General features: G+C 41.7%; 1 protein-coding gene across 3 annotated transcripts; it reads left to right on the forward strand.

Annotated features, from left to right (window-relative positions):
* The first annotated feature begins 265 nt into the window (after positions 1–265).
* On the forward strand, positions 266–27,556 carry LOC118396239 (Fanconi anemia group A protein-like). Of its 3 annotated transcripts, none has more exons than XM_052465679.1 (42): positions 266–509; positions 1,148–1,260; positions 1,383–1,509; positions 1,605–1,747; positions 3,154–3,249; positions 4,338–4,411; positions 4,567–4,667; positions 4,818–4,931; positions 5,053–5,116; positions 5,210–5,322; positions 5,450–5,526; positions 7,738–7,879; positions 8,067–8,200; positions 8,313–8,423; positions 8,549–8,644; positions 8,832–8,891; positions 9,013–9,101; positions 9,237–9,297; positions 9,400–9,449; positions 9,574–9,650; positions 9,807–9,911; positions 10,041–10,174; positions 10,352–10,422; positions 10,962–11,061; positions 11,183–11,370; positions 11,525–11,618; positions 11,839–12,057; positions 12,168–12,241; positions 20,969–21,100; positions 21,210–21,288; positions 21,417–21,577; positions 23,460–23,565; positions 23,756–23,815; positions 23,912–24,016; positions 24,185–24,300; positions 24,446–24,596; positions 25,033–25,095; positions 26,073–26,175; positions 26,273–26,348; positions 26,440–26,590; positions 26,753–26,825; positions 27,091–27,556. In XM_052465679.1, exons 1-42 carry the CDS (start codon positions 449–451, stop codon positions 27,108–27,110), a joined length of 4,284 nt encoding a protein of 1,427 aa, XP_052321639.1. In that variant the 5' UTR covers positions 266–448; the 3' UTR covers positions 27,111–27,556. The 3 variants fall into 3 exon arrangements, with proteins under 3 accessions (XP_052321639.1, XP_052321636.1, XP_052321637.1); XM_052465676.1 differs by having other exon boundaries at positions 268–509; positions 26,727–26,825; XM_052465677.1 differs by having other exon boundaries at positions 268–509; positions 1,383–1,479; positions 26,727–26,825.

Raw genomic sequence — 27,556 nt, forward strand, 5'->3', positions numbered from 1 at the left:
TAAATTGGATAGCTGAATCCAGATGGTCTACAATCAATCTTTCCACTATCTTAAATGTAGATGCCAACTATATTAGTCAATCATTTAAAAAATAAATAATTTAAGATGATAAAAAAGCTACGTTTTTAGCCTTGAACAAAGCTTTAAATTCAGGGTTGTTTATGATTGGCCTGGTATGTCAACAGCATACCGTCCCTGGATTGGCTGCGCAAAACCAGACTCAGACCAATGAGAGTAAAGAGCGGGACATGGAAGTAGCTCGACAACAACATCCGACCATGTCAAAAAATCATTAGCTAGTTAGCCAACCAAATATATATATATATATATATATTAACGTTACCAGCATATGAAAAATATTCTCAATAACTTGCTAGCTAGCTGACTCACTTTACTATGAGGTGAAAATGCTTGTTCTTGTTGCATACTAACGTTAATTGTCATAATCATGTCGCTAGGTGCGTCAAGTATGTGTCCCACTCAGAAAAGGACACTCTCGTGTCTGCTCGGTAAGTTGGCTAGCTAGCGGTAGCTTTGCACCACAACCCAAGGTTTTGAACAGGGTAGCTAGCTGGCTATCTCTAGTACCCCATTCGTAGATGCGAACTGTTTTAGCGCCTATTGACGATAGTAGCGGTGCTAATTAGTTATCTGCGTCTCCAAATATTTGTGTGTAAACGGAAGACGGACGCCACAAACGTGTCGTCATCATTGTCACTGAAAAATACTGTCGACTGCAATGTTAAAATCCGAAATTATTTTGATGTGATATAAAAGTAGAGGGATTTATGTTTCTAGAATCGTACCGCAATTGAGAATCGATTGAGTATTTGGCTGTTTTGGCAAGTTTCAGAGCTAATTCGCCTTTATTAGAACATGTAAGGTCATTGGACTATAAGGAGTAACGTTAACGTCACCGCAATAATGGACTACATTATACCCTATCTCCATGCCAGGTCTTCCTCTCTCCTCCCGTTCTATTCTAATCTCTTCCATTCTCTAGTTTATCTAACGTTATTCCGTAGCCTCAACTTGATCTTGACCCATGTCTTGACTCAAAACCCTAACCAATCCTTCATTGTCAAAGACTTTACCTGACTTACAGATTTTATGATGGTAAAAGAACACAGTGTTGATCCTTCCACAGCAGGGCGTGTTGGGAAGAGGCCAAAGCAGGAGAATATACAGGAGCTGCAGGAGGCAGCAGTACAGCTGCTGAACATACACCAGAACCTCTCAGATCTGTTTCTGGAGGTGGGGGTGAGTGAATGAGTCTAGACTGGGATGGAGTCAGTGGACTGGTAGCAAGGGGCACTAACATTTTGTGCCCTAAATTAGACCTGTCAGATTTAGACAAGTTACTTACTTTATCCTTCTTCTAGAGTCCAAATCCTTGCAATTTAATTTGCAAGGAGTACTCTGGACAGAAAAAAGCAGCTAGTGAAAGTCCCTCACCTACAATTGGGGGTTCACTTCTGGGTGAGTTTTCAGGATATGTCTTCCATCAAGGTAAATACTTTCAATGTGTCAGTGGTGTATGTACTAGAATGCTACACTGTGTGTGTGTGAGATAATTATGTAGAAATTGATATGTGTGTTTTCAGTGAATGAGTTGAAGAGGAAGGCTGGGGAGCTGGGGGTCCCGGTGGCAGCCCTGTCAGTGAAGATAGTGGTAGAAAGACTGTTGGACCTGACCGGCCATATCAAAGGGGACCGAGAGCAAGTGTTGCTCAACTCCACTCAAAGGGTTTGTGCTGGGAATAATGTCTGGATATGCATCTATGTCGATGTTTGTTGTCCCCCACAATTAAATTGTCCGTCATTGTAAATAAGAATTTGTTCTTAACTGACTTGCCTAGTTAAATAAAAAATTACAAAAATTACAAAAATAGAGGGTATTGTGGATCTGTCGCCGTACGAAAGTCATGCGATATCTCAGACAGTACTGGCTCAATTTTGATGAAACTTGGGTTAATGATGCGTCTTGCCATAGAGATTTGGCATTTACAAAATTACTCTGATTGTCCCAAGGTGGAAGCTATAGTAGTAAACTGAAATTTGTTAGTCACAGGATACCTCAATTGGCCCAAGGGGGATGGGTGCTGCATCATTTGTGTGGGACGACATATTTACTGTTGCCTTATTTCAAGTATGATTTTTCATCATCCAACATCTAGGCCTAAAGGTAGGGGTGAAAGTAAGCCTGTCCAGTAGGGAGTCCCTGCAAAATAAATAGTGGAGGTTCAGTGTTCTGGTAAAACACAACCCTATCACAATAATTAAAACAAAGATGTCTGTGACCTAAGCGACTTTGAGCGTGGTATGATTGTCGGTGCCAGGCACGGCGGATCCAGTGTCTCAGAAACAACCACCCTGTCATGGGCTTTTCGCGCGGCAGACCTGTGGGTGAAAAACAGCTTGTCGATGGAGAATGGCACGAATCATGCACGCTGACAGACGGAACACAGACAAATAATGCTGCAGTATAACAGTTGCCACTATTGCAGCAGACGACCACACTGGGTTCTGCTCCTATCAGCTAAAAACAAGAAGCAGCAGCTCCAGTGGGCACGCGATCACCAATGCTGGATAATTGAGGAGTGGAAAAACATTGGCTGTTCCAACGAATCCCAGTTCCTGTTGCGTCATGCTGATGGCAGAGTCAAGATTTGGCCTAAAGCAGCATGAATCCATGGCCCCATCCATCCTGGTGTCAACGGTACAGGCTTGTGGTGTACTGGTGTGGGGATTGTTTTCCTGGCTTACATTAGGTCCCTTGATACTAATTGAGCAATAGTTGAATGCCACAACATATCTGTACATTGTTGCTGACCAAACCCAATAGAGCAAGGATGGGTAACTTTGATGGGGGTCAGTGCACTGTTGTAGATGCTGGATTTATTTTATAATGGACAATCGTGCTCAGGTAGCCTGCTGTTTTGAAGTGATTTGTTTGACAATCAGATGAAAACATGCCACATTAAAAGGTTTTACGGTTAAATTATATGTATTTACTACTAGGCCCATAAAAATAATTTGGTGGTCCCGTACCAGGAAGAAATTACATCTAGTTTCACCCCTGCCTATAAGACTATTGTTTAAGATGTGTTACATAACCTATGCCTTTAGGAATGTTCACTGTCCTCTGTCCAGGTCCAGCTCTCCGTGCTTTTCCAATCAACCCGTGAGCTTCTCTCTCTTGAAGCCTTCTGCTCTAAACTCTTCTGGCAGGAGTACTGGAGGGATCAGGTGAGTGTGTGTGTGTGCACACACCAGACTCTTGTCTTTATACTGCCAATGCCATACCTTCGGGTTTTGGCAATTTGAGCCTATTGTCGATTATTATTATTTTTTTTTATTTTTTATTTTTTCCCATTTATCTGTTTGTGTGTACCTGACAGTTGCTACAGTTTTTTTTCCATTAACTTGTCCAGTGATTTTTGTTGTCAACAGTTAGAAAGTTTGCATAGAAAATAGATGCCAGAATTGCCTGTTACGGTGCATTTCCATTTATCTGTCTTGTGTCGATTAAAAACATCTGGACGTAATGTCACAAAACAAAAGTTTCCGCAAAAACCTAGGACCCTGGAGTGTTGAATAAAAGTGTTTCCAATATCCATTTCGGCAAATTGCATATTAATAAATTCGTGACAGCCTGTATGCCCTCCCACCTATCTGATTCATGTTCTGAAAAAGCTAGCATGGATAGAAGGCAAGAATTAATTTGCCGAATTCTAATAATTCTCATGTGCCAATGTATCGCCATGTACCGTGCCATGGGGAAACTTGCATCCAGAAAAGTAAAGTGAACTAATTCATAAATTCTTGAAAGTCAGGACAATCCTTGTCCTGCATATATATATATATATATTTATATTTATTTTATAGTTGAGAGAACTTATGTAGTAGGCATGTATAACTAATGTGAAGTCGAGCTTTATAGTTACGTGATGACATCACGTCTCCTGCGTACCTTCAGAATTATACAAATATATATATTTTTTTAATGTGATTTTGTTTCGTCAGAGAAAATATGTGTAGTGATGTCATGTGTTTTTAAAACATTTTTATTGTAATTTATAATAGGTAAAAAAATAAAAATCAAATAAGGATCATAATTTCCATAAACACTTTACATTATTTGTCGCAAATAAAGTTAGACAAAAGAAAAATCCAGCCCTGGCAAACAGACATTTATTTATCTTTAGAACATTTCTCCTATAGCTACCATTTCCATTACACGTGAAGCAATGTTATTTTTTTGTGACATTGACACAGTTTTACTAGACAAGCAATCAAAACCTGCCTAGTGACTTCCTTCCCTGTTCCTTGTGTAGAAACGGCCCATGCTGGAGGTGGTGTACCACTTACACACGCAGAATATCCTCTCTCTGGAGTACATGTTGGAAAGGTATCTGAAGTTCTAGCTGATACAGTGTATGAGATTCTGTGTGTTGTGGGATTCAAAAGCATTTCAGATTGAAATGAGCTATGAGGAATAGAAACACAATCGCTATTAATTGCTAGGCTATTAATCTTCATATTTCACATGGGCTCTTATTGCAGTGAGAATGGGGTGAGATCATGGTTGATGTCTGAGTTGAAGGCTCTGTGTGGTAGGACAGCTACTGAGGAGGGAGATGGAGTACCTCAGCAGGTTCTCTCAAGTAAGCCTTTACAGTAGTGTCTCATTCATCACAGTGAATCAGTACTATGTATACACATCTATTCTTATCTGGCAATCACCTCACCTCAGTCTGCCAGTGTTGTGTCCATATGTGCTCTTTCTATACGTGCAAATGTGTATTGTGTTGCAGCTGTGGTATCTGTGTTGGTGCGAGCTGTTTTTGAGGAAACACAGGACTCCACAGCAGCACCATGCAGGAGGCTCTCCCAGGTGTGCCGTTCAGTGCTGGATGACATGCTCTCCTGTGAGTATACAATCCCTCTCATTGCAGCTCAAAGCTGCGTTCAATAGACAGAGGCTCTATCTTGTCCAACTGCTAAGATTCTTTTGTTAACCTTTTGTGATGTTTGTCCATTATTTTTAAGGGGTACTGGATACTTTGAATTGCAAGCCAACCCTGCAGTCTGGTGAAACAACAGCTGAATTATGGTAAAGGAGAAAAGGCTGCTAACCAAACGGAATTTTAGAACAGGCATAATAATCCATATTCACTCTTTTTATTCACTCTTTCTGTTTGAAAAGGGTACAGATGTTTGATGCTTCCTTGTGTGGTGTGTCTGTATCACCTGATGCACTGCGCCATTTCTTCACCCACTCTCTCACACACACTCTCACCTACAGACCTAGACTCAAAGGTAAGATCACAGAACATATCATTGACATCTCTCTTTAATATAGCTTCTCTTGTAAAACAGCCACCTATGTTGTCAAGTTCTATCTCATCCTGTCATCTGAGTGTTCTCCTCAACCTGTATTGTCTAGTGTCTGATGCCATTGCCATGCAAAGAGAGTGGAGCTTTGCTAAAACCTGCAGACTGTTGACCTCCTTGTTTCAGAAGGTAAATGACTTGTGCTTTGCTCTACTCCCCTCTCTGCGGCCCAAGTAACTGAACCCTGACAGAGAACAGATAACTGCAACTGGCCAACAGTATTATCCAAAAATAGACATTCTAATGACATATCTCACATAAGCATGAAATAAAATAAATAAAACATTTTATTTATAAATGTTACCTAAATAATTCTGATTCTGCCACGACAACTGTCAGGAATTGTGAATTTGCCCAAGGTGTGGGAATGCTAGATATAAGGATGAGGCAAACAAATTCTATATTTAAAGGTTTATTAGACTGACATATGCATATGGGGCGACAGACACATTCCTCTGAGAGGTTCATAGTAATCTGCCAACCTACTCAAGGGCAGGCATAAATACTCTGTCTTATCTGTTCGTTCTCCAAGTGTTCCAGACCCCTTGCCTGATGACTCAGAGCAGTGGAAGAATTCAGTCTATGTTTGCAGCATACAGTGCCTTCAGAAAGTATTCACACCCCTTGGCCATTTGCACATTGTGTTGAGTTACAGCCTGAATTTAAAATGGATTAAATAAATCTTTTTTTTGTCACTGGCCTTCACACAAAAAACAATAATGTCAAAGTGGAATTGTGTTTTTAGACATTTTATAAATTCATAAAAAATGAAAAGCTGAAATGTCTTGAGTCAATAAATATTCAACCCCTTTATTAGGGCAAGCATAAATAAGTTCAGGAGTAGAAATGTGCATAATAAGTTGCAAGGCTTCACTCTGTGTGCAATAAGTGTTTAACAGGACTTTTGAATGACTACCTCTTCTCTGTACCCCACGCATACAATTCTCTGTAAGTTGAGTCAGTGAATTTTGAGCACCGATTCAACCACAAAGACCAGAAGTTTTCTAATGCCTCACAAAGAAGGGCACCTGTTGGTAGAGGGGTAAAAAAAGTTGAACAGATATTGAATATCCCTTTAAGCTATTAAAGGTTATTAAGTTATTAATTATACTTTGGATGGTGTATCAATACACCCAGTCACTACAAAGATACAGATGTCCCTCCTAACTCAGTTGCTGGAGAGAAAGGAAACCACTCAGATTTCATCATGAGGCCAAGGTTGATATTAAAACAGTTAGAGTTTAATAACTGTGACAGGAGAACTGAGGATTGATCAACAATATAGCAGTTACTCCACAATACTAACCTAATTGACAGTAGAAAGAAGGAAGCCTGTACAGAATCAAAATATTCTAAAACATGCATCCTGTTGTCATCAAGGCACTAAAGTAATACTGCAGAAAATGTGGCATAGCAATTCACTTTTTGTCCTGAATACAAAGTGTTGTGTTTGGGTTAAATCCAATGCAACAGTGAGTATGACTCTCCAATTTTCAAGCATTGTGGTGGCTGCATCATGTTAAGGACTGGGGCATTTTTCAGGGTAAAATGGATTGGAGCTAAGCACAGGCAAAATCCTAGAGGAAACCCTGGTTCAGTCTGCTTTCCAACAGACACTGGGAGATGAATTCACCTTTCAGCAGGACAATAACCTAAAACACAAGGCCAAATCTACACTGGAGTTGCTTACCAAGAGGACAGTGAATGTTCCTGAGTGGCCTAGTTACAGTTCTGACTTAAATCTGCTTGGAAATCTAATGCAAGACCTGAAAATGGTTATCTAGCAATGATCAACCAATTTGACAGAGCTTGAAGGATTTTGCACAGTCCAGGTGTGGAATGATCTTAGAGACTTACTCAGAAAGACTCAGCTGTAGTTGCTGCCAAATGTGATTATAACATGTTAGAACATTGATTCAGGGGGTTGAATACTTTATCTAATCAAGATATACGGAACAAAAATAAACTGCAGTTAGATGAAGACCCTGGTGAGGATGACAAGCACGCAGATGAGCTTAGCTGAGGCTGTTTCTGACAGTTCTATTTAAAAATATATATATTTTTACAAATGTTAGATTTTTCTTCCACTTTGACAGACTATTTTGTTTAGATTGTTGACAAAAATGTGACACCACCGATGTCGATTTGGCGATTCCTAACCTGTTGGAAGTCACTCGGGCTGAGTTCAGATTTAAGAGAGGACATGGCTCCAGTCCATTTAGTAATTGACCTGTAAAACCGGTCTATAGAATAACAAGTGTAAACTTTTTATATTGGGGAGTTGTGACTTGACTGTCTCTGTGGTGTAATACAACATCCAGCCCTTTCTCTTTGTCTTAGTTGGCAGTGATATTCAAGGTAGATGAGCTTCTCTCTCACCTGCAACAAGTACTGGAGACTCATGAGGTCAACTGGCAGCATGTGCTCTCCTGTCTCTCCACCCTGCTGGTGTACAATCCAAACACCCAGCCTAGCCTAAAAGGTACGCACAAATCAAAATAAAAGTTTATTCATCACGCGCACAGGATCCAGTGGGTGTAAATGGTACACTGAAATGCTTACTTGCAGCTCTTCCTTAACAGTGCAGAATAAATGTGAAGTAGCAACACACACACACTTAAATGTCATAGGAGTGTTGTTGGAAATAATATTTTTTTTCTGTACCTCAGAGCTGCTGTCCAGGCTCCTAAGCTCAGCGTTTGAGGGGTATGACTTGGAGAACATGATCACTGCCTTCCTCCTGGCCCGTCAGGGTGCGCTTGAAGGGCCTGGTGTTTTCCCCTCCTACAGCGAGTGGTTTAAGGCAAGACCCCTCAGAGCTTAGTCAGTGGCTACTAGAATATCATTTATTGGTCCCCTATCTTCTTATGTTTGGCTCTTTTTCAATAAAGTTGGCTTCTCTCCTGTCTTCCTAGATGTCTTTTGGTGGTGCTAGCAGTTACCATGGCAACAGTAAGAAGTCTTTGGTGTTCCTGCTAAAGTTCCTGTCGGACCTGGTGCCCTTTGACCCCCCACAGTATCTGAAGGTCAGGTGACAGACACTGTTTGGCTCTACTTTACTGTTTGGCTCTACTTTACACTTTACTGCTGGCCTGGGCCCAAGTCTAAATGTTTCTGAATGCTAATGTCTCTGGATGGTCTGGTCTCTCAGGTCCACATCCTCCATCCACCCTACGTGGCAGTGAAACACCGGGCCCTACTGCAGGAGTATGTATCCCTCACCAAGACAAGACTGGCTGACCTGAAGGTAGGGCCTAGATTCGCTGAACCAGTATTTGATGGTACATAGACAAACTGAGAGACATAATACAGTTATAACAATGTAACTAACTCGGACTGGTTGACGTGTCATACCACAAGCCCTCTCATCATGCAGCCCATTAATCTACTCTCCTCCAGCTGTATAAACAGGGTCGGCATGTCTCTGTCTGCAGGTCTCAATTGAGGAGATGGGCCTTTATGAGGATATCTCTGGAGCAGGAACCTCAGTGCAGGTTCGAGTGCTTTCTGCTGGTTGTTTATGCATTTGTGTACTGTCCCTTTTCAAAAAATTGTTTTACATGTGCTCATGAATGTGTGTATCACTCTTTGTATTTGTTCAATATGCCTTCTCAGCCCCGGTGTCAGGCACGTCAGGATGTGGAGAAGGCAATCTCGTTGTTTGGGAGCACAGGAAGGATATCTGCCACTGTCATGGAGGCCAGGTACCCTACAACAACAGCATGCTACATAACTCTCACAAATCACCTATTGAGATCAATGTACTGCATGACCTACTTATCCTGTTGTCCTACACTGTCTTTATGTTTTACAACACTCATACTCTTTTCCTACTCCAGCATTTTCAGAAGGCCTTATTTCCTGTCTCGTTTCCTTCCTGCCCTCCTAACCCCACGTGTGGTAAGTCTTATGCTCTCTTGCTATAGATTGAATTCATTTGACTGAATGGTGTGTTTACGTGGTCTGTCCAGATTTTGTATTCTTTGTCTCTGTCCATTTCAGCTTCCTGTGATGCCTGACGCCAGGATGAATTTCATAGATTCTCTTAAAAAGTATTTTCTGACATTCACACTCAGCCATACAACCACTCACCACACAGTTTTCTGTCATATCTTTGAGGCTGATACAGATGTTTTTTGTATATTGATTCCAGTTTTGTTTTCTGCTCTCTACTAGAGCGGAAAAGATCCCAGCTGCCCAGCACTCCTCCTACATAGAGTCATGTCAGAGAGAGAGACAGAGGCAACAGGACAGTGTGTACCATCACATTATCCCATGTTTAACACCCTACGCATTTTAATATAATCATATATTTAATATTAGCTTATTCCACCCTAAGCACCACTGCAGTCATATCTCTGTGCTTTTGTCCATGTTTGAAGAGCTGTTTTTTACTTGTGTGTTATCAGGTAAAGGAGTCTCTGTGGTGAATGATGATGATAACCCACAGGAGGTTTTACAGGTCCAACTACAGGAACATAGAGCCCTGCTAACAGAGGGGGGCAGTGGCGGAGGTGAGCAGACTGCGACACACACACACACACACACACACACACACACACACACACACACACACACACACACACACACACACACACCAACCAAAGCAAACCTAACTTATCTTATTCTCTCTGGCTTTACAGAGGTGTCAGCCCAGCTGGCCAGGATCTCCCACACTCTGAGTATTGTGTTCCCTGAACGTGCTGAGGAACTGGTCAGCCAGGCAGTCATCCAGCTTCATGTAGATGAGTCCACTTTCTCTGAGCTGCACAATAAAGTAGGAAGGAATGCGAGGAACTTCTGTATTTCTCTCTTTCTTCTACTGTTTTCCCTCTGCTGTGTCTCACCTTTTCGTTCCCTACTCTATTTGTCTGTCTGTCAGGTTATTTGTGCTAGCCACGCTCACCGTCTCTGTCTCTCACACTGTCTGCTTATCTGTCCTGTCTTTGTTCAGGTGGTGAACATGCTCCTGAGGAGCTTCTGCCAGAGCCTTTTGGACGCCTCCAGAGTAAGCCCACCAAATAAGTGAGGAACTAATCATGCCACTTCGTAAAAATCTGAAAGATGTATGGAAGAGTGAGATCGTTTTAAAGTCTATCAAATCAAATGTTATTAGTCAGATTGTCGTGCATATTATGGGCTTGTTAAAGACGGTATGTGTGTGGTCAATCTGACGTCTGCATTGGGCGTGCAGCATTTATAGTGGTACGGCCTCTGCAGAAGTCAGGGTATTCATACTTCTTGCGCTTCACAGTGCAGCGCAGAGCTGTTGAGCAGAGCTGTTGTGAAGGAAGTGAGTTTGTGTTTATACAGGACCTCCTGTCCCCACCTACCGTCAACCAATCATGACAATGCGGCACTATATGAAGCTCTCCGCATTGTCAAAAAATGTGTTAGGCACATGGCAATGCGGTACGGAGCTCAATTTGGCTTCTGCGTACCCCCGGACCACATTTTCAGATCATGCGTAAATGGGCTCTTAACCTCCACCAATCAGCATAAAACACAAGTCTGCATAAAACTACACTACTCTCATTTGAGTTTAATGTGACCTGTGACCCAAGACAGAGCCCCTGGGCATCCCAGTTTGTCAATATCCTGCTGGGACACAGACAGCTGCTCACTGCCCTCCTTCACCGCATGTGGGACCTGCTCCACAACCAGGTATCCATCTCTCTTCCCATTTAATTTTTACTGCCTCTTTCTTTCTCTCGCTCTCTTTCCTTTTTACCTATTTCTTACCCCCCCTTTTCTAACTACAGTCATCTTCTGTCCTTCTCTATAGGGGGTATCATTGAGTGCTGCACATGTGCTTGGACTGGCAGCCTTTGTTGTGCACCTTCATGCCTCCCAGACCAAGTGCCCCAAGGTGCAGCTGTGCCCACCCCTGCTGCCCGGCCCTGTGTCAGTACCAGAGGCACTGACCACTGCTCTGCCCTGCACCACACAAACCAACATGCTATTCTGTGTTAGGTGGGTGAGACTGGAGAGGGACCCTGAGCATCTAGGAATACATAAAATAATTATACAGTATATTATAAACCAAAAGGCACAGTTAACTTTAGTTCAATAGGACAGTGTTATCATAAGATGTATTCATGTGGACAGCTTTGTTTTTGTTTGCCAGGTTCTGCGTGGCTGCAGTTTGCTATGGTCTCTGCAGGAGTGAGTCACTGTGTGATCAGCCGCAGCAGTATAATCCCTGCAGCCTCTATAAAAAGGTATGTACGTTATTCTTTCAGTGTCACTGTAATTATGCTCTCTCTTATCACCCAGCCACACTCTGAGATGCCCTTTATGCAAGCAGCAGGGGTCTGGTGTTTGAGCAGAATGTCACATACAGTAGGGCTGCAGTTGTACCTCTGCTTGCCTGCACAGATCCATGTCCTGCCTATTCCTGAGTGTGTGTGTGTGTGTGTTTTTTGTATTTGGTATTTTTAGCTGCTGTACCTAATTCCCAGACTAATGCCAGATATGAGGAGGTTGCCAATTGAAGCGAGTGGGGAATCGGAGTATGTAGGGGCAAACAAACAGGGTGAGGAGGAGAATCGTGGGTTGTGGAAGAGTGTTACTGACACAAATACAACCTGGAGGAAGTCAGCCTGGGCACTATGGAAACACGCCCCCTTCCGTCTCCTAGTAAAACTCCCAGAATACCAGGTGAGGAAAACTGTCTAAACATTGGTGTAAAGCACCACCAGCCTTCTCAGCACATTGACATGTCTGCTTCTCATTTTCTTGGAGAAGTTCTAATTTTCTTCTTCGTCTAGTTCTCATTTTCAGAGTGGCTGGCAGCTGAACTCAGAGTTCAGAGGAGTGAGGATGCCCTGTCTGACCCAGATAGGTGAAGCACATGCCTAAATATGCAGCGCATACACACATTAATATAAAAGTTTGGTATATGTTGATCTCTTTTTGGTATTTTATTAGGATCCCCATTAGCTGTTGCGAAAGCAGCAGCTACTCTTCCTGGGGTCCACAGGAAAAATGACTTAATACAGAACATTAATAGACAAGAACAGCTCAAGGACAGAACTACATACGTTTAAGAACGGCACACACAGCCTACATATCAATACATAGACACAAAATACACTACATGACCAAAAGAATGTGGACACTTGCTTGTCTAACATCTCATTCCAAAATCATGGGCTTTAAGATGGAGTTGGTCCCTCCCTTTGCTGCTATAACAGCTTCCGCTCTTCTGGGAAGGCTTTCCACTGGATGTTGGAACATTGCTGCTGGGACATGCTTCCATTCAGCCACAAGAGCATTACAGGCTAACTACACTGATCGCGTTGCAAAATAAATGTCAAAATCTTTATTATTCAGTTATTGCACCCACAGTGCTCGTGCGCGCCAACGAGAGTCTGCGTTGCCAGGGACTAAAATAGAAGTCAGTTCTATTTGTGACGCAGATCGCGCTGCAAGTCCTGCCTCTCCCTTATCCTCATTGGTTTATAGAAGCAGGTACCCACGTGCCATCTCGTCATTGGTTATACCCACGTGGGTGACCGAAAATATGGATTAATTGGTGGAGTAGAGGACCTTGTGCATTTCAGGTAAAATAACAACTCAATGTTTATATCCCAGGACAAATTAGCTAGCAACAGCAAGCTATCTAAATAGGACAAATTAGCTAGCAAGTGCAAGCTAGCTAGCTAAATTTGCATAAATGTTGAATGCTTTTCGACCTGTCCCCAAATTAATATAATTGGTTCAGAGTATGTTTTGATATTTTAACCTGCGTGTCATGATCGCGTTTGGTGTGGGGGGACAAAATACATTTATGCACGATGGCGCACGCTCACAACCGGTTGTTGTTCCGTGTTAGTGAGGTCTGGCACTGATGTTGAGCGATTAAGACTGGCCCGCAGTCGCGTTCCAATTCATCCCAAAGGTGTTCGATGGGGTTTAGGTCAGGGCTCTGCAGGCCAGTCAAGTTCTTCCACACCAATCTCAACTAACCATTTTGCTTTGTTCACTGGGGCATTGTCATGCTGAAACAGGAAAGGGCCTTCACCAAACTGTTGCCACAAAGTTGGAAGCACAGAATCGTCTAGAATGTCATTGTATTCTGATTTCCCTTCACTGGAACTAAGGGGTATAGCCCGAACCATGAAAAACAGCCCCAGACTATTATTCCTCCTCCACCAGACTTTACAGTTGGAACTATGTATTCGGGCAGGTAGCATTCTTCCGGCATCCGCCAAACCAAGATTTGTTTGTCAGACTGCCAGATGTTGAAGCGTGATTTATCACTCCAGAGAACACGTTTCCACTGCTCCAGAGTCCAATGGCGGCAGGCTTTACACCACTGCAGGCGACACGTGGCCAAATAACAAGTATCCCGTTTCAGGCTCAATGTAGATAAAAGATAATTCGGACCAATCAACTTGCCACATGTACAGTGCCTTGCGAAAGTATTCGGCCCCCTTGAACTTTGTGACCTTTTGCCACATTTCAGGCTTCAAACATAAAGATATAAAACTGTATTTTTTTTGTGACGAATCAACAACAGGTGGGACACAATCATGAAGTGGAATGACATTTATTGGATATTTCAAACTTTTTTAACAAATCAAAAACTGAAAAATTGGGCGTGCAAAATTATTCAGCCCCTTTACTTTCAGTGCAGCAAACTCTCTCCAGAAGTTCAGTGAGGATCTCTGAATGATCCAATGTTGACCTAAATGACTAATGATGATAAATACAATCCACCTGTGTGTAATCAAGTCTCCGTATAAATGCACCTGCACTGTGATAATCTCAGAGGTCCGTTAAAAGCGCAGAGAGCATCATGAAGAACAAGGAACACACCAGGCAGGTCCGAGATACTGTTGTGAAGAAGTTTAAAGCCAGATTTGGATACAAAAAGATTTCCCAAGCTTTAAACATCCCAAGGAGCACTGTGCAAGCGATAATATTGAAATGGAAGGAGTATCAGACCACTGCAAATCTACCAAGACCTGGCCGTCCCTCTAAACTTTCAGCTCATACAAGGAGAAGACTGATCAGAGATGCAGCCAAGAGGCCCATGATCACTCTGGATGAACTGCAGAGATCTACAGCTGAGGTGGGAGACTCTGTCCATAGGACAACAATCAGTCGTATATTGCACAAATCTGGCCTTTATGGAAGAGTGGCAAGAAGAAAGCCATTTCTTAAAGATATCCATAAAAAGTGTTGTTTAAAGTTTGCCACAAGCCACCTAGGAGACACACCAAACATGTGGAAGAAGGTGCTCTGGTCAGATGAAACCAAAATTGAACTTTTTGGCAACAATGCAAAACGTTATGTTTGGCGTAAAAGCAACACAGCTCATCACCCTGAACACACCATCCCCACTGTCAAACATGGTGGTGACAGCATCATGGTTTGGGCCTGCTTTTCTTCAGCAGGGACAGGGAAGATGGTTAAAATTGATGGGAAGATGGATGGAGCCAAATACAGGACCATTCTGGAAGAACCTGATGGAGTCTGCAAAAGACCTGAGACTGGGATGGAGATTTGTCTTCCAACAAGACAATGATCCAAAACATAAAGCAACATCTACAATGGAATGGTTCAAAAATAAACATATCCAGGTGTTAGAATGGCCAAGTCAAAGTCCAGACCTGAATCCAATCGAGAATCTGTGGAAAGAACTGAAAACTGCTTTTCACAAATGCTCTCCATCCAACCTCACTGAGCTCGAGCTGTTTTGCAAGGAGGAATGGGAAAGAAATTCAGTCTCTTGATGTGCAAAACTGATAGAGAAATACCCCAAGCGACTTACAGCTGTAATCGCAGCAAAAGGTGGCGCTACAAAGTATTAACTTAAGGGGGCTGAATAATTTTGCACGCCCAATTTTTCAGTTTTTGATTTGTTAAAAAAGTTTTAAATATTCAATAAATGTCGTTCCACTTCATGATTGTGTCCCACTTGTTGTTGATTCTTCACAAAAAAATACAGATTTATATGTTTATGTTTAAAGCCTGAAATGTGGCAAAAGGTCGCAAAGTTCAAGGGGGGCGAATACTTTCGTAAGGCACTGTAGGTATGAGTCCTGAACTGAAATTCCTCCCGTGTCCCTGACCCATTAATCTTCAGTTCCCCATTATAGGAAAAACAACTTTTTCCATATCATTAATTCCCTCTTGACCTTTAGTCCTCTGCTGTTGTGTATTTATCTTTAAATATTTTTACACTCCCCCCTAGACAATTTTAAAAAGAAATATACTTCAAATGTATTTTTAGAAAACATGAAAAAATAGACATAACATTTTTTGTTGTAAGCATAAAATCATTCACATAAAGGGCATATTTTACTTGCTTTTGCAATAAGAAATAGATTTCAAACCAAGTTAAAGAAAATAAGTATTAACAGATGTAATGATGCAAGACAATAATATTCAATCGTTCTTTTGGCTTGGTAATCATTCAGAGTCCTGTAAAAGTGACCAGCTCTTCCACACCGGAAGCAGTCCGACATAGATAACTATTAGAAATTATGTTCTGACGGTAGTGAGGAATTATACTTCTGTTCCACTGGTTGATAAGAACCTCTTTAATGAACACTTCACCGGTGATCTTGTATTGTTTCAGGTACAGGCCTTGGGTCAAGGAATATTGCTGCAACTTCAGACGATAGATTCTCATAACCTGTAATGAAAGAAACAAAAAGTGAAGTTAACATGTTCTGGTTTCAAGAAAAATTATATTTCACATAGATTTCCCCAAATAAGCATATCCCGATATCATTATTGTTGTAATTGTCATTATTACAAACATATATATATATATATATATTTGTAATAATGACAATTACAACAATACTGAATGAACACTTTTATTTTAACTTAATATAATACATAAAATCTATTTAGTCTCAAATAAATAATGAAACATGTTTAATTTGGTTTAAATAATGCAAAAACACAGTGTTGGAGAAGAAAGTAAAAGTGCAATATGTGTCATGTAAAAAAGCTAACGTTCAAGTTCCTTGCTCAGAACATGAGTGGTTCAATATTCCCAGTTAAGGCGTTTTAGGTTGTAGTTATTATAGGAATTATGACGCGTCAACGATTTCTCTTTACCATTTGAATTTCATATACCTTTGACTATTGGATGTTCTTATAGGCACTTTAGTATTGCCACCCTAATCTCAGGAGTTGATAGGCTTGAAGTCATAAACAGCGGAACCGTTCCGTATTTTATCTAACGGGTGGCAACCCTAAGTCTAAGTATTGCTGTTGCATTGCACAACCTTCAATGGTATGTCATAATTATGTAAAATTCAGGCAAATTAGTTCAGTTTGTAACGAGTCAGGCGGTTCCATATACCCTGACTCTGCTTGCACTGAATGCAAGAGAAGTGACACAATTTCCCTAGTTAATATTGCCTGCTAACATGAATCTTTTAACTTCATTTGCAGGTTTAAAAAAATATATAATTGTGGTATTGATTTTAATTAAGGCATTGATGTTCAAGGTTAGGTACATTATTGCAACGATTGAGCTTTTTTCAAATGTGCTTTTTTATCACCCGTTTGGCGAAGTTGAAGTAGGCTGTGATTCGATGATAAATTAACAGGCACCGCATTGATTACTAGCAACGCAGGACAAGCTAGTTAACCTAGTAATATCATCAACCATGTGTAGTTAACTAGTGATTATGTGAAGATGGATTGTTTTTTTAAAAGATAAGTTTAATGCTAGCTAGCAACTTACCGTGGCTCCTTGCAGCAATAAGGTCCTTTTGACGCAGGTGGGTGGTCAGCCTGCCACGCAGTTTCCTCATGGATTGTATGTAATTGGCTTCCAAAAAAGGCAGATTACCGATTTGTTATGGAAACTTGAAATCGAGACTAATAAATCAGCACTAATCAGTCGACCTCTAATGACAACTTCCGTGTACAACATAGAAGCTTATCAGGTTCTGATCATCTTACTATGCTTCACACGAGATTGATTAGCAGTCGGGGGCCAATCTGCTCTTTATTCTCCAGGCTGTGCTTTTTTATCAAAATGTACAAGCTTGCAGTGAGTGACATGTATCCATTGTGATTTTCCCTGCTGACCTTTTTTATGAGCAAAACTTGACAAGGACCTTCCCATTTTGGCCCTGATTGTCTCTGTTAAATATTTTTTTTTTTACCATCACCCATCCTTTCTTAGTAGAGTAGGCTTCTTCAACCCATCGTGAGAAACAATCAACAACGACCAGAACATTTTCCTTTACATTTGGCTAGCGTGATGTAGTCAAGCTGTAGATGTCTGAAGGTTCCTGGTGGGGGAGGTGCTCGTAGTGTCTGTACTTTCACTCATCCCTTGGTGTTGTTTTCCATACAAATGTTGCAATTCGCCACAACAGCCTCAGCCTCTTTCTGACTCAGGATTCCACCATTTGCCCACAAAATTATAAACTATCTTGTCCACACCAATGTGTCACCACGTAGGGTAAGAGTGAATTTGGCGCTACACATCTCAGGTTGTATTTCCACATACCTTCTTGATTGAGTTTGCACCCTGCAGCCATCCATTCCCACACTTCATCTTTTGGAGCTCTGCTTTGCATGTCTCTAATGTGTTACAATGTATCCACGGTGTATTTCCTAATCATCTTAGGTGACAGAGATGTTTTCTTGGCAGCCGTCTTGGCAGTTCTGTCAGCCAGGTCATAACCTTTACTCTTGTCTGTACAGGTTTTTTCCATGTGCTTTCATTTTCAAGATCGAACTTGTCCAGGTAACTGGAGAGCATTCAGTAGAGCCATCACCTCTGGTCTATTCTTCACAGGAGCTCCCAGTGATGTCATGAATCCTCTGTTTTTTGATATTTTTCCAAAATCATGGGTCAGGCTGAAAGCATACCTTGAGTCTGTAGATATTAGCTGTACAACGTGTGCCACGTTGTATGATGATGTTAGGAACCTCCAAAACAGTCGATCACTTGTTCCAACGAACAGCTGCGACCCATCCCAACTCCACATCATCCAGTTTCTTCGAATAGTAGCCTGCAGGTTTCTCTTCTGCTGAATGAGTAATGTTTTTGGGTTCACTTGGAACTTGCACAACTCAGATAACAGCAAGTTTATTATGTTGATTGATGTCTCTATCCATTCGGGACAGCATTTGATGATGTCGCCACAGTTTTGTCTCTCCCAGTCAGTAGTTGTGGAAACAAAAGTTTTGCGCTAATCATTGTGTATGGATTGCATCAACTGTGTGATAGCCCCATTTTTGGAAGAGGTGAGTGCATCGCCATCTTTCATGATGGGTAACCCACTGTGTCTAACCTCCTCTGCTCTGAACCTTTCTTCACATTCAACAAACGGCTCTTTCGGTTTTTGAACACATTTGGTTATCTCTCCCCAATTGGTGGTAGAATTGGTCAGACCCTTAAGGAAAACAAGTATTGCTCTCCATCCATTGGCCACATCTTGCTCTTCACCACCCACAGCTCTCTTGACCATTTCTTCAAGTACGCCATGTTCACGGTTGTTCAAAACAAAGGCTAATAACTAACCCATCATACGGATTTAGATTGTATAGTTTCTAATTGCTTTAAATGGTCTCACGTCTTCATACCCTCATCTCATGGTGGATGCTTCAAATTCTTTGACAACTCATCCAACTGTTTTGGAGATGCTGATTCATGTGATTACTGTCACCTGGTGTTTGTCTTTACTGCCTTTAACAGCCTGTGTTCTGGTTGGCATAAGACATTGTTTGTCACCGCTGTCAGAATCTATTGACTCAAAGCCAGGCAGTGCTGATCAGATGCCTGAAACCTGATCATCCTTGCGCAACTCAGCATGAGGGTAGATTGAGGGAACAAAGGGCCCACAGGTGGGGGCAAAATATGCCACTCTTGCCTCCTGTAATTGTTGAATTTTGCCTTTAAGTTTTTTCTGTTCCCCAAGAGCCCTCACTCTTTATCTCGCTGCAATGTCCTATCATGATTATGAAGAAATCATTTCTCATCTCGTTTTATTACTTTGTGTCCATCGTGTCGTTGTCAATGAGTTAGACATTCTGTATTTTTCCCCAAGCGTTTGTATATCAGACAGATTCCATGTTCCAGCGTTGTCAACAATAACGGAATATTTCTTTATCTCTTGCCTACACTTCAATCCAAGGTAACACCTAGTAATTTAGTCTCCTCAACTTGTTCAACAGCCACAACATTCATTACCAGATTCAGCTGAGGTCTAGAGCTTAGGGAATGATTTGTACCAAATACTCTTAGTTTTAGAGATGTTCCAGACCAGTTTTATTACTGGCCACCCATTCCAAAACTGACTGCAACGCCTTTTATTTATTTTTCTATTTTACCCCAATTTTCTCACAAATATCCAATTACGATCTTGTCTCATCGCTTCAACTCCCCAATGGGCTCAGGAGAGATTAGATTAGATTAGACATAGATTAAAGATGGGAGTGGCCAGATTTGTCAATGCCTGGAGGTTTGTCATTATTATTATTATTTTTTAAACTGTTTATTTAGTTTTACACACACACACAAGACAACACAAAGCAATATAAATAATATACTCAACTAGATAAAAAAATAGCTTTAAAGATACCATACTTTAGACAAGTTAAACACACCAGGCAGAAAGCTACGAAGGTTAAAAGGCAATCTATAGTACAGGGACAGAGCAAACACCTCACCATTGTTCCTGTAAACAGTCAAGGGATAAGGGTGGAGAAATGCTACCACTCACAGACAGTCATGGCCACAGACCAACCCTCCACTGGACCAAAAATAAAGTTTACAATGCTTTAAAATAAAATAAAAATAGAATGATTATTCATGTAGGCGTGAACAAAATGTAAAAATAACTGGGGGAAACAAGCTCACACTTCAGTCTCTGCCTGGGCAAGATGAACAAGGCATCCGCGGGTCACAATCAATAAGCACATGGACCTTAATGCCCCCCCAGCAAAAACACAGAGAGAAGCTCCTCCAACCCTTAAGTCACAGGGGGGTCAAATACAGACTTGGTTTTAATTGGAATGCCGTCAGAGGATGGACTGTTTAAAGTAAGACCGGAATGGAGCCCAAGCCTCATTAAACAGTTTGAGGTTCCCACGTGAATTGAATGGATTTTTTTCTAGTTTCAGAGAGCACAACACATCTCTCACCCAATATCTATAAGATGGTGGAGCTGCCATCTTCCAGTTCTATATTATTAGCCGTCTAGCTAAAAGAGTTGTATAAGCAACAGTGTCTGACTGGATTCTTGATAGGGGGGTACCCATGGGCAGTACTCCAAAAAGGGCTGTAAGGGGAGATGGATCTATAACAGTGTCATATATATCAGAGAAACATTTAAATATTAATTCCCAGAAACCTGACAGTTTATGACAGCCCCAAAACATATGCAACAGTGTGGCTGGTTCCACTTTACATCTGACACAGGATCAAAATCAGAGAATATTCTTCCAAGTTTGGCCCCCGACCAGTGGATACGGTGAACCACCTTGAATTGAATGAGGCTGTGTCTAGTAGGTTTGTCATTATTGATCGATAACAATAATGTTGCGTACTGGTATGTAACAGAGCCTGCGTGTGTATCAGACAGGAGTATCAACAGTGGGCGTGTCAGCAGCTATACCTGCCATCTCCTGTGGACAAGGGGGGCTGTGCAGGAGACTTAAGGACAGCCTGCTCCCACATTCTTAACGCTGTCATGGACCAGAAGACAGTATGGTCAGCATGATTTGGCTTATGGCCTCCTGCACCTCAGATAATCCTGATTATTGGAATAATAGACATGGTTGAGTTGTTTAGTCTTTATCGCTTCTCTTTGTGTCCTTAGTGCTCCGACCCAGGAGAACACTGAACACAGACCCTCGGAGGCAGGCACCTGTCTCCCAGACATTTTCTCCAGACTTCAGGTACAGTACACAGGCCTTTTGATTGATATGTTAGTTTGTTTCTGTACATGATTTCCTGTTAATGCTTCGTATTTTCTGCATATGTTTTGCACCGATTTTCCTGTGTGTGTCCTTTGATGTCTTTATAGGAGATTGTCTATGAGATGGAGCTCACTAGTCTCTCTCAAAGGACTCAAGATAAGGGACATTTCCTATTGGATCTGATTTCACATAGATGCTCTGTGACCTCTGACCTGCAGAGTATCAGCAGTGAGCTTAGCATTCAGCAAACATTACATACGTGGAACAGGTAATGTACAGACACAGACACATCCTCTATACTAGGGCTTTGGCAGTCATGACATTTTGTCAGCAGGTTAATTGTCATGCAAAAGAAACATGACAAGGAGAACATGTATTTCAGAAGAACAATATGAGTTGTTGGCCTACTATATGTTATCTGACTGTGTCCTGCTGTAGGTTTGTTCACTTAGCAGATATGATAAGATATGCTTCCAAGTCCTGTACCATTATTTTATATTATGATTTTATAGTATGAATATAAGAAGAATATTCTTTTCCTCAGGCAGCACATGCTGTTCTCTCACCAATTTATCATATTTTCACCCATCAGATTATTCTCAATTTAATCTTGTCTTTACTAATATGTCAAATTTATTTCGATTTAGAATGGGAAAAAATAAATGTAATCTGTATGCACTCGAATAGCATTTAGAGGCCGCTTTCTTGACGGTTGGTTTTTCAATCATGCCGGGTAAGCTGGTGATTTCACTCTACACATCAACCACTGTTTGAGGAGCATGGAGCCTCTCGTGATATTTCGCCCAAACTCTGTATGCCATGGGCTCTCCAATCTTGTCCTTGCAGCTACCCAGGGCTTAATTTCGGAAACCAAGTCAAATCTGTTTTGAAACATTGATAGTAACATGTTTTCAGAAGGAAACATATTTCAATAAACTGTTGACAGCTCCTCTCTGTGTGCTGAAAGGAATGAAGGAGAGAGGGAAGGAGATTGATATTTTCTGTAGCTAAAGGTAATGTGTCAGCCTATTAATTATGAAAATATAAAAAATACCCTATTGCCAGGCTATTGAAAGTCAAATGCAAATTCACTATAATGGTAGACTAACTCTTGTCAGCTGTCCGGCTAGACCAATTATGTACAGAAGACATCTTAAATATATTTGTTAATGTTTTTTGGCTATGCATAATATGCGGGTAGGCTATGTATTGTATAACGGCACAATCATTATTTTAATTAAGTTTTTTGGGGGGTGGAGTTCATGTATAGGCCTATGTGTATTTATAAGCTCTAATATGCGTATGGTGTTCAGAATTTATCATCACCTTAAAGAAAGCCCTGTCCATTTTGTTGTTAGGCTTTGAAACAACATACCGTACACAACGACCATGTTTTCCACTCAGTTTCAACCTGTTGTTGAACTTCTCTCTTCAAATTGATCAATCACAATGAGCACAATAGTCATGAGTCTTGCCGCCAATACTGTCACCGCAACAGCCCTACTCTATACCAGTGATTCCAACAGCCCTACTCTATACCAGTGATTCCAACAGCCCTACTCTATACCAGTGATTCCAACAGCCCTACTCTATACCAGTGATTCCAACAGCCCTACTCTATACCAGTGATTCCAACAGCCCTACTCTGTACCAGTGATTCCAACAGCCCTACTCTGTACCAGTGATTCCAACAGCCCTACTTTATACCAGTGATTCCAACAGCCCTACTCTATACCAGTGATTCCAACAGCCCTACCAGTGATTCCAACAGCCCTACTCTGTACCAGTGATTCCAACAGCCCTACTCTGTACCAGTGATTCCAACAGCCCTACTCTGTACCAGTGATTCCAACAGCCCTACTCTGTACCAGTGATTCCAACAGCCCTACTCTGTACCAGTGATTCCAACAGCCCTACTCTGTACCAGTGATTCCAAACATGGTCACCCCAGGGTTGCATATTGTTGTTCTACCTTAACTCACTGAACTGATTTAACCCTTGATTAGTTGATTTAGGTGTGTGAGTGCTGGGCTAGCAAAAAATATGCAACCCTGGGTGGGTCTGCTCTACACCATAGAGATCCACTGTACTACAGTGTGAACTTGTGTGTGTATATTAACTTTAACAAAACGTGTGTTTGTGTATCATAGGGTGATACTGGCACTCCCTGCAGTCATGTTGGTTACAGTGAAGACTGGAGGAGGGAAGAGGACTCTGGACTGTGAGACCCTCATGGAACATATCAACCAGTATCAGGTACGCCACAATGGGGGTTGAGAGAGGGAGGTTAGATTAATGAATCATTCATTCAAGCAAATGTATTGTAGCTACAGTCTGTGTGAATCGATCCGTAGTTCACTTCTCATCTTGACCAAACCACCCTGACCATAAATGTGTTTTCCCAGATTTGATCATTATCGTTATACAATATCTCTTTGTGTATCAGAGGAAGGGCTGTTCCCCAGCTGGACTGCTGCCCTACCACCTCACAGCACACTTCTTAAGAGTAAGTTCCACTCACAGATTATTAACTGCTCTAGACCTGGGTTGACAGTGTTCACAACATATTGTGATATTTATCATATGAAGTCATTTCTCATAGGCTGTGCTCATGGCCAGTGTGAGCTGTGACTGTGCATCAGGAGAAGTGAACAAGGCCATGTCTCTGATCAGTCTTCAATGTCCACTGCTCCTCGTCTCTGCTGGGGTACCGTACATTATACTTCCAGGATCACGTCTGATTTGTTAATCTGAGAGTTTTAATGTATGATGCTGACTGTGTGTGTGTGTGTGTGTGTGTGTGTGTGTGTGTGTGTGTGTGTGTGTGTGTGTGTGTGTGTGTGTGTGTGTGTGTGTGTGTGTGTGTGTTGGGCAGCACTGGTGGGGCCGCCTCTCCCCTGTATTGGTGTCTCTCTGGCATCGCCTCACTGACGGACAGCCCCTGCCTCAGCAGCTGCAGGTCCTGGCTGATTGTCACTTGTGGGGCTGCAGGTAAAACAGGATCATGCGTACATGCCTGTGTATATAGACAGTATTTACTGATAATACTCCTTTAGAAACGAAATATGTTGACTTTTATTTCTGTATTTTTTTGGCGCAATGATTGAATGTGTTTTTTGTCCTATGTCCTTGGCAGTTCAAAGGATGGAGTGTCATGCCCTGTCCCCTCTGCCCCGCCCCTGCTCCTGGCAGCTTGTCTGCACTGTGTATGGGAAGGTCAGGCGAGTGGCAAGAGCATCAGGACAAGCCTGGAGATGTTGGGACAGCTGACAGAGCAGCACAGTCAGGTAAGTACACTTCTCTTCCCTATCACCAAGTGTTTCAAACTCAACCTAGATGTTTGTTCAAAAGGTTCACTAGCCATGTTTGTAAGCTTTGATGGAGTGGACACAACACCGCCAATTGAGAAAATCTATTTCACACCACATAAAGGAGGTCAAAGTGCACAGGGGGAAAAAAATCCCGATTTATGTAGGTTTCTTGGGATATATAGGTGTCTTAGAATATATTATTGGAATGTATTGGCAGTTGTGACACATTAGTAAGACACTAACACTCACATGCTCAGAACTAACCTTTGGTCTCACACAAACACAGTTTCTTGTTCGTGATTTAGGAGTACAGATGATTAGGGAACCAACTTAGCCATTTTGTCATTAGTTAGTAGACACCAGGGAAACTGCCATGTAACCTAAAATAATTTGTGATGCCATTTGTCCCCAGCTGCTGGTGTTTCTGCTGTTCCTCTGTGTGACTGACCTCCTCACAACTTTTCTCACGCCCCAGGTACATTTACATTTAGCAGACCCTCTTATCCAGAGCGACTTACAGTTAGTGCATTCATCTTAAGAAAGCTAGGTGAGACAACTTGATATAGTAAGTAGGGAGGGGGGGGGGTCACTGGGATTTAGTCAAGATACTGAAGAGGTGGGTTTTCGGAAGATGGGCAGGGACTTGGCTGTCCTGACGTTAGAAGGAAGCTTGTTAAACCATTGGGGTATTTATTCCTACACCTTAAGGCCAGGAGTGTTCCTGGCTAGGGCACATGGGAACACCTAGCCCAGTGGTTCCCAAAAGTTTTTGGCCCGCGACAACTTTTTTAAATAAATTGTTTTTGTTGTTGACCCCACCATGTAAAAAAAGTTTTGTTATCAACTGCCAATGTTTACTTTTTTAATTGGGGCTATGACAGTCTATTACAAATCAGTCAGACTGTACTTTTGACAGTATTTTTATCTGAAGGAAGTATGGTGACAGAAATGTATCAGAAAGGTATTGGCAAGTTCAGAAGATCATCAGGCAATAATTTATTAACTTCTGTGTCGAAAAGAACATTATCGTTGATGTTCTGTTTCCTCTCCAGTCTGTTCTGAGTCCTGCGCGGCTACAAGTTCCTTGGGAGTCTTATCTTTCAGTGACAGGGCCGTATGTTGTAGCTTAAACTGTTGAAAAGATAGAGCCACATTTGTAGGAAGAAAACAGAAACAGCTCTGTTTATTACAACTGCATCTAGGTGCTACTGGAGTAACGTAATCCCGGTTCTATGAACCAAACATGTTTTTTTTTTAAATTATAATAATAATTTCGGAGTTTCTCTGATCCCATTTTCAAATCAGGCGACCCCTAGTTTGGGAAACGCTGTCCTAGCCCTACACACTCAACAGTGTAACAGTAACGTATTCAACAGACTAAAACAACTTTTCTGCTAACAAAACATCACAATTACAACGTTTCATACAACTTTTGTGTGACATGCTACATAGAGGGTGAAGGGTCTTCAGAGAGCTCAGGAACTCTGTAAAGATATCCTGACTGTCCTTGTGGACTCTGCTGACTGGCTGCTACTATTCAAGACACCTTGCTCTGGTACAGTATATAACTTGCTTATTTACAGTAGCCTCTGGCTTTGAATATGTCCCATTTTGTGTCTCTGTGATGTTATATTTTGTTTTTCCTATTCTAGAAAAAGGGCTATACCAGCCTGTGGCCGTGGTAACATCAGATGAATACACAAGACTGATGCCTTTAGCCTTTTACAGGTATATTTCCTTGTTGGTCAAACTGTCAGTGTTGTCATCCATTTTCTTGTTTATATGTGAGTTCTGTATGTGTATTGTGTTTCCCTGCCAGCCTGGTCCCCCATCTTAACTCTGAGATATTGGAGAAAACAGTGAAGGCCCCAGGGTTCCTCCACACTGCTGTGCTCTGCTACTCCTCCCTTATCAAGCTCTTTATGGATGGCCAGACTCCCTGCCCTGTGACTGAGCATCTGACTGACCAGGTGAGCTTATTTTGATATGCAGAAAAAGCAAAGATAATCATGTTTATTCATCAGACACGGTCACTGTGGTTGACTGGTATGTGGTCTCAAACTACTGACAGTGGTGGTTTTCTGAATCCGGGTTTTGGTCTCGCAGATGGACCCCTCATATATTCTGACTAGGGCCCAGCAGGTGCTTCTGAAGAGTATATCTATGACATCCCCAACCTCACTGTCTCAACATCAGCTGAACCAGGTAACACATTTGTGCACTGACCACCCAGAGTAAGGCTGATCTCAGTCTGTATTCCATAGAATAGGACTGGGTTGTGATCAGATGGATATGATACATTTTATTGGATTTTCACGAACATCACACAATGATTTCTTTCTGGGCTTTACCTCGCATCAGACTGTTTTTTACCAATGGCTCTCAAAACCCAAAATAATGATATACCCTGATACTTCCTTTTGAATTACATAATACCCTACTTGTGACCCTTTCTCTCTCCTGTTCCTAGCTGGAGGCCTTATGTGTTGATCTGGACCCGGAGGTGGCAGCAGCTCTGGTCTTTCACCTCAGCTCTTCCAGCCTCAGCCCAGAGCTGGACTTCCTGTGAATGGATGTATATGGGGCTACAGGCACACCACAGACTGTTAATGACACTAACTTGGCTTCCTTCATGAACAAGATATATAAAGATGATTAGTATGGGTGCGAGAGGACTTTGTCTTTGTCCTCCAATGAAGAATATACTTGGAATAGCTACAATATAATATTGCCTTTAGGTTATGTGGTTGGCAGTTGTATTTTAATTGTGTGTGTGGAACAAATTGTGGTTTTGGGAGCGCAGTGTATATTCAGCATTGTAGAAAGATACCTGTACACAGAAGAGCCTGATCACTTGTATAGCTGTTTAAGTTTCACCAGCCCTTATGAATGTTGTAAGGAATAAACTTAATCAAATAACTTCATTTAAAAAAGCA

This window comes from Oncorhynchus keta, chromosome 17, assembly GCF_023373465.1.
Source record: "Oncorhynchus keta strain PuntledgeMale-10-30-2019 chromosome 17, Oket_V2, whole genome shotgun sequence".
Taxonomy (NCBI): domain Eukaryota; kingdom Metazoa; phylum Chordata; class Actinopteri; order Salmoniformes; family Salmonidae; genus Oncorhynchus; species Oncorhynchus keta.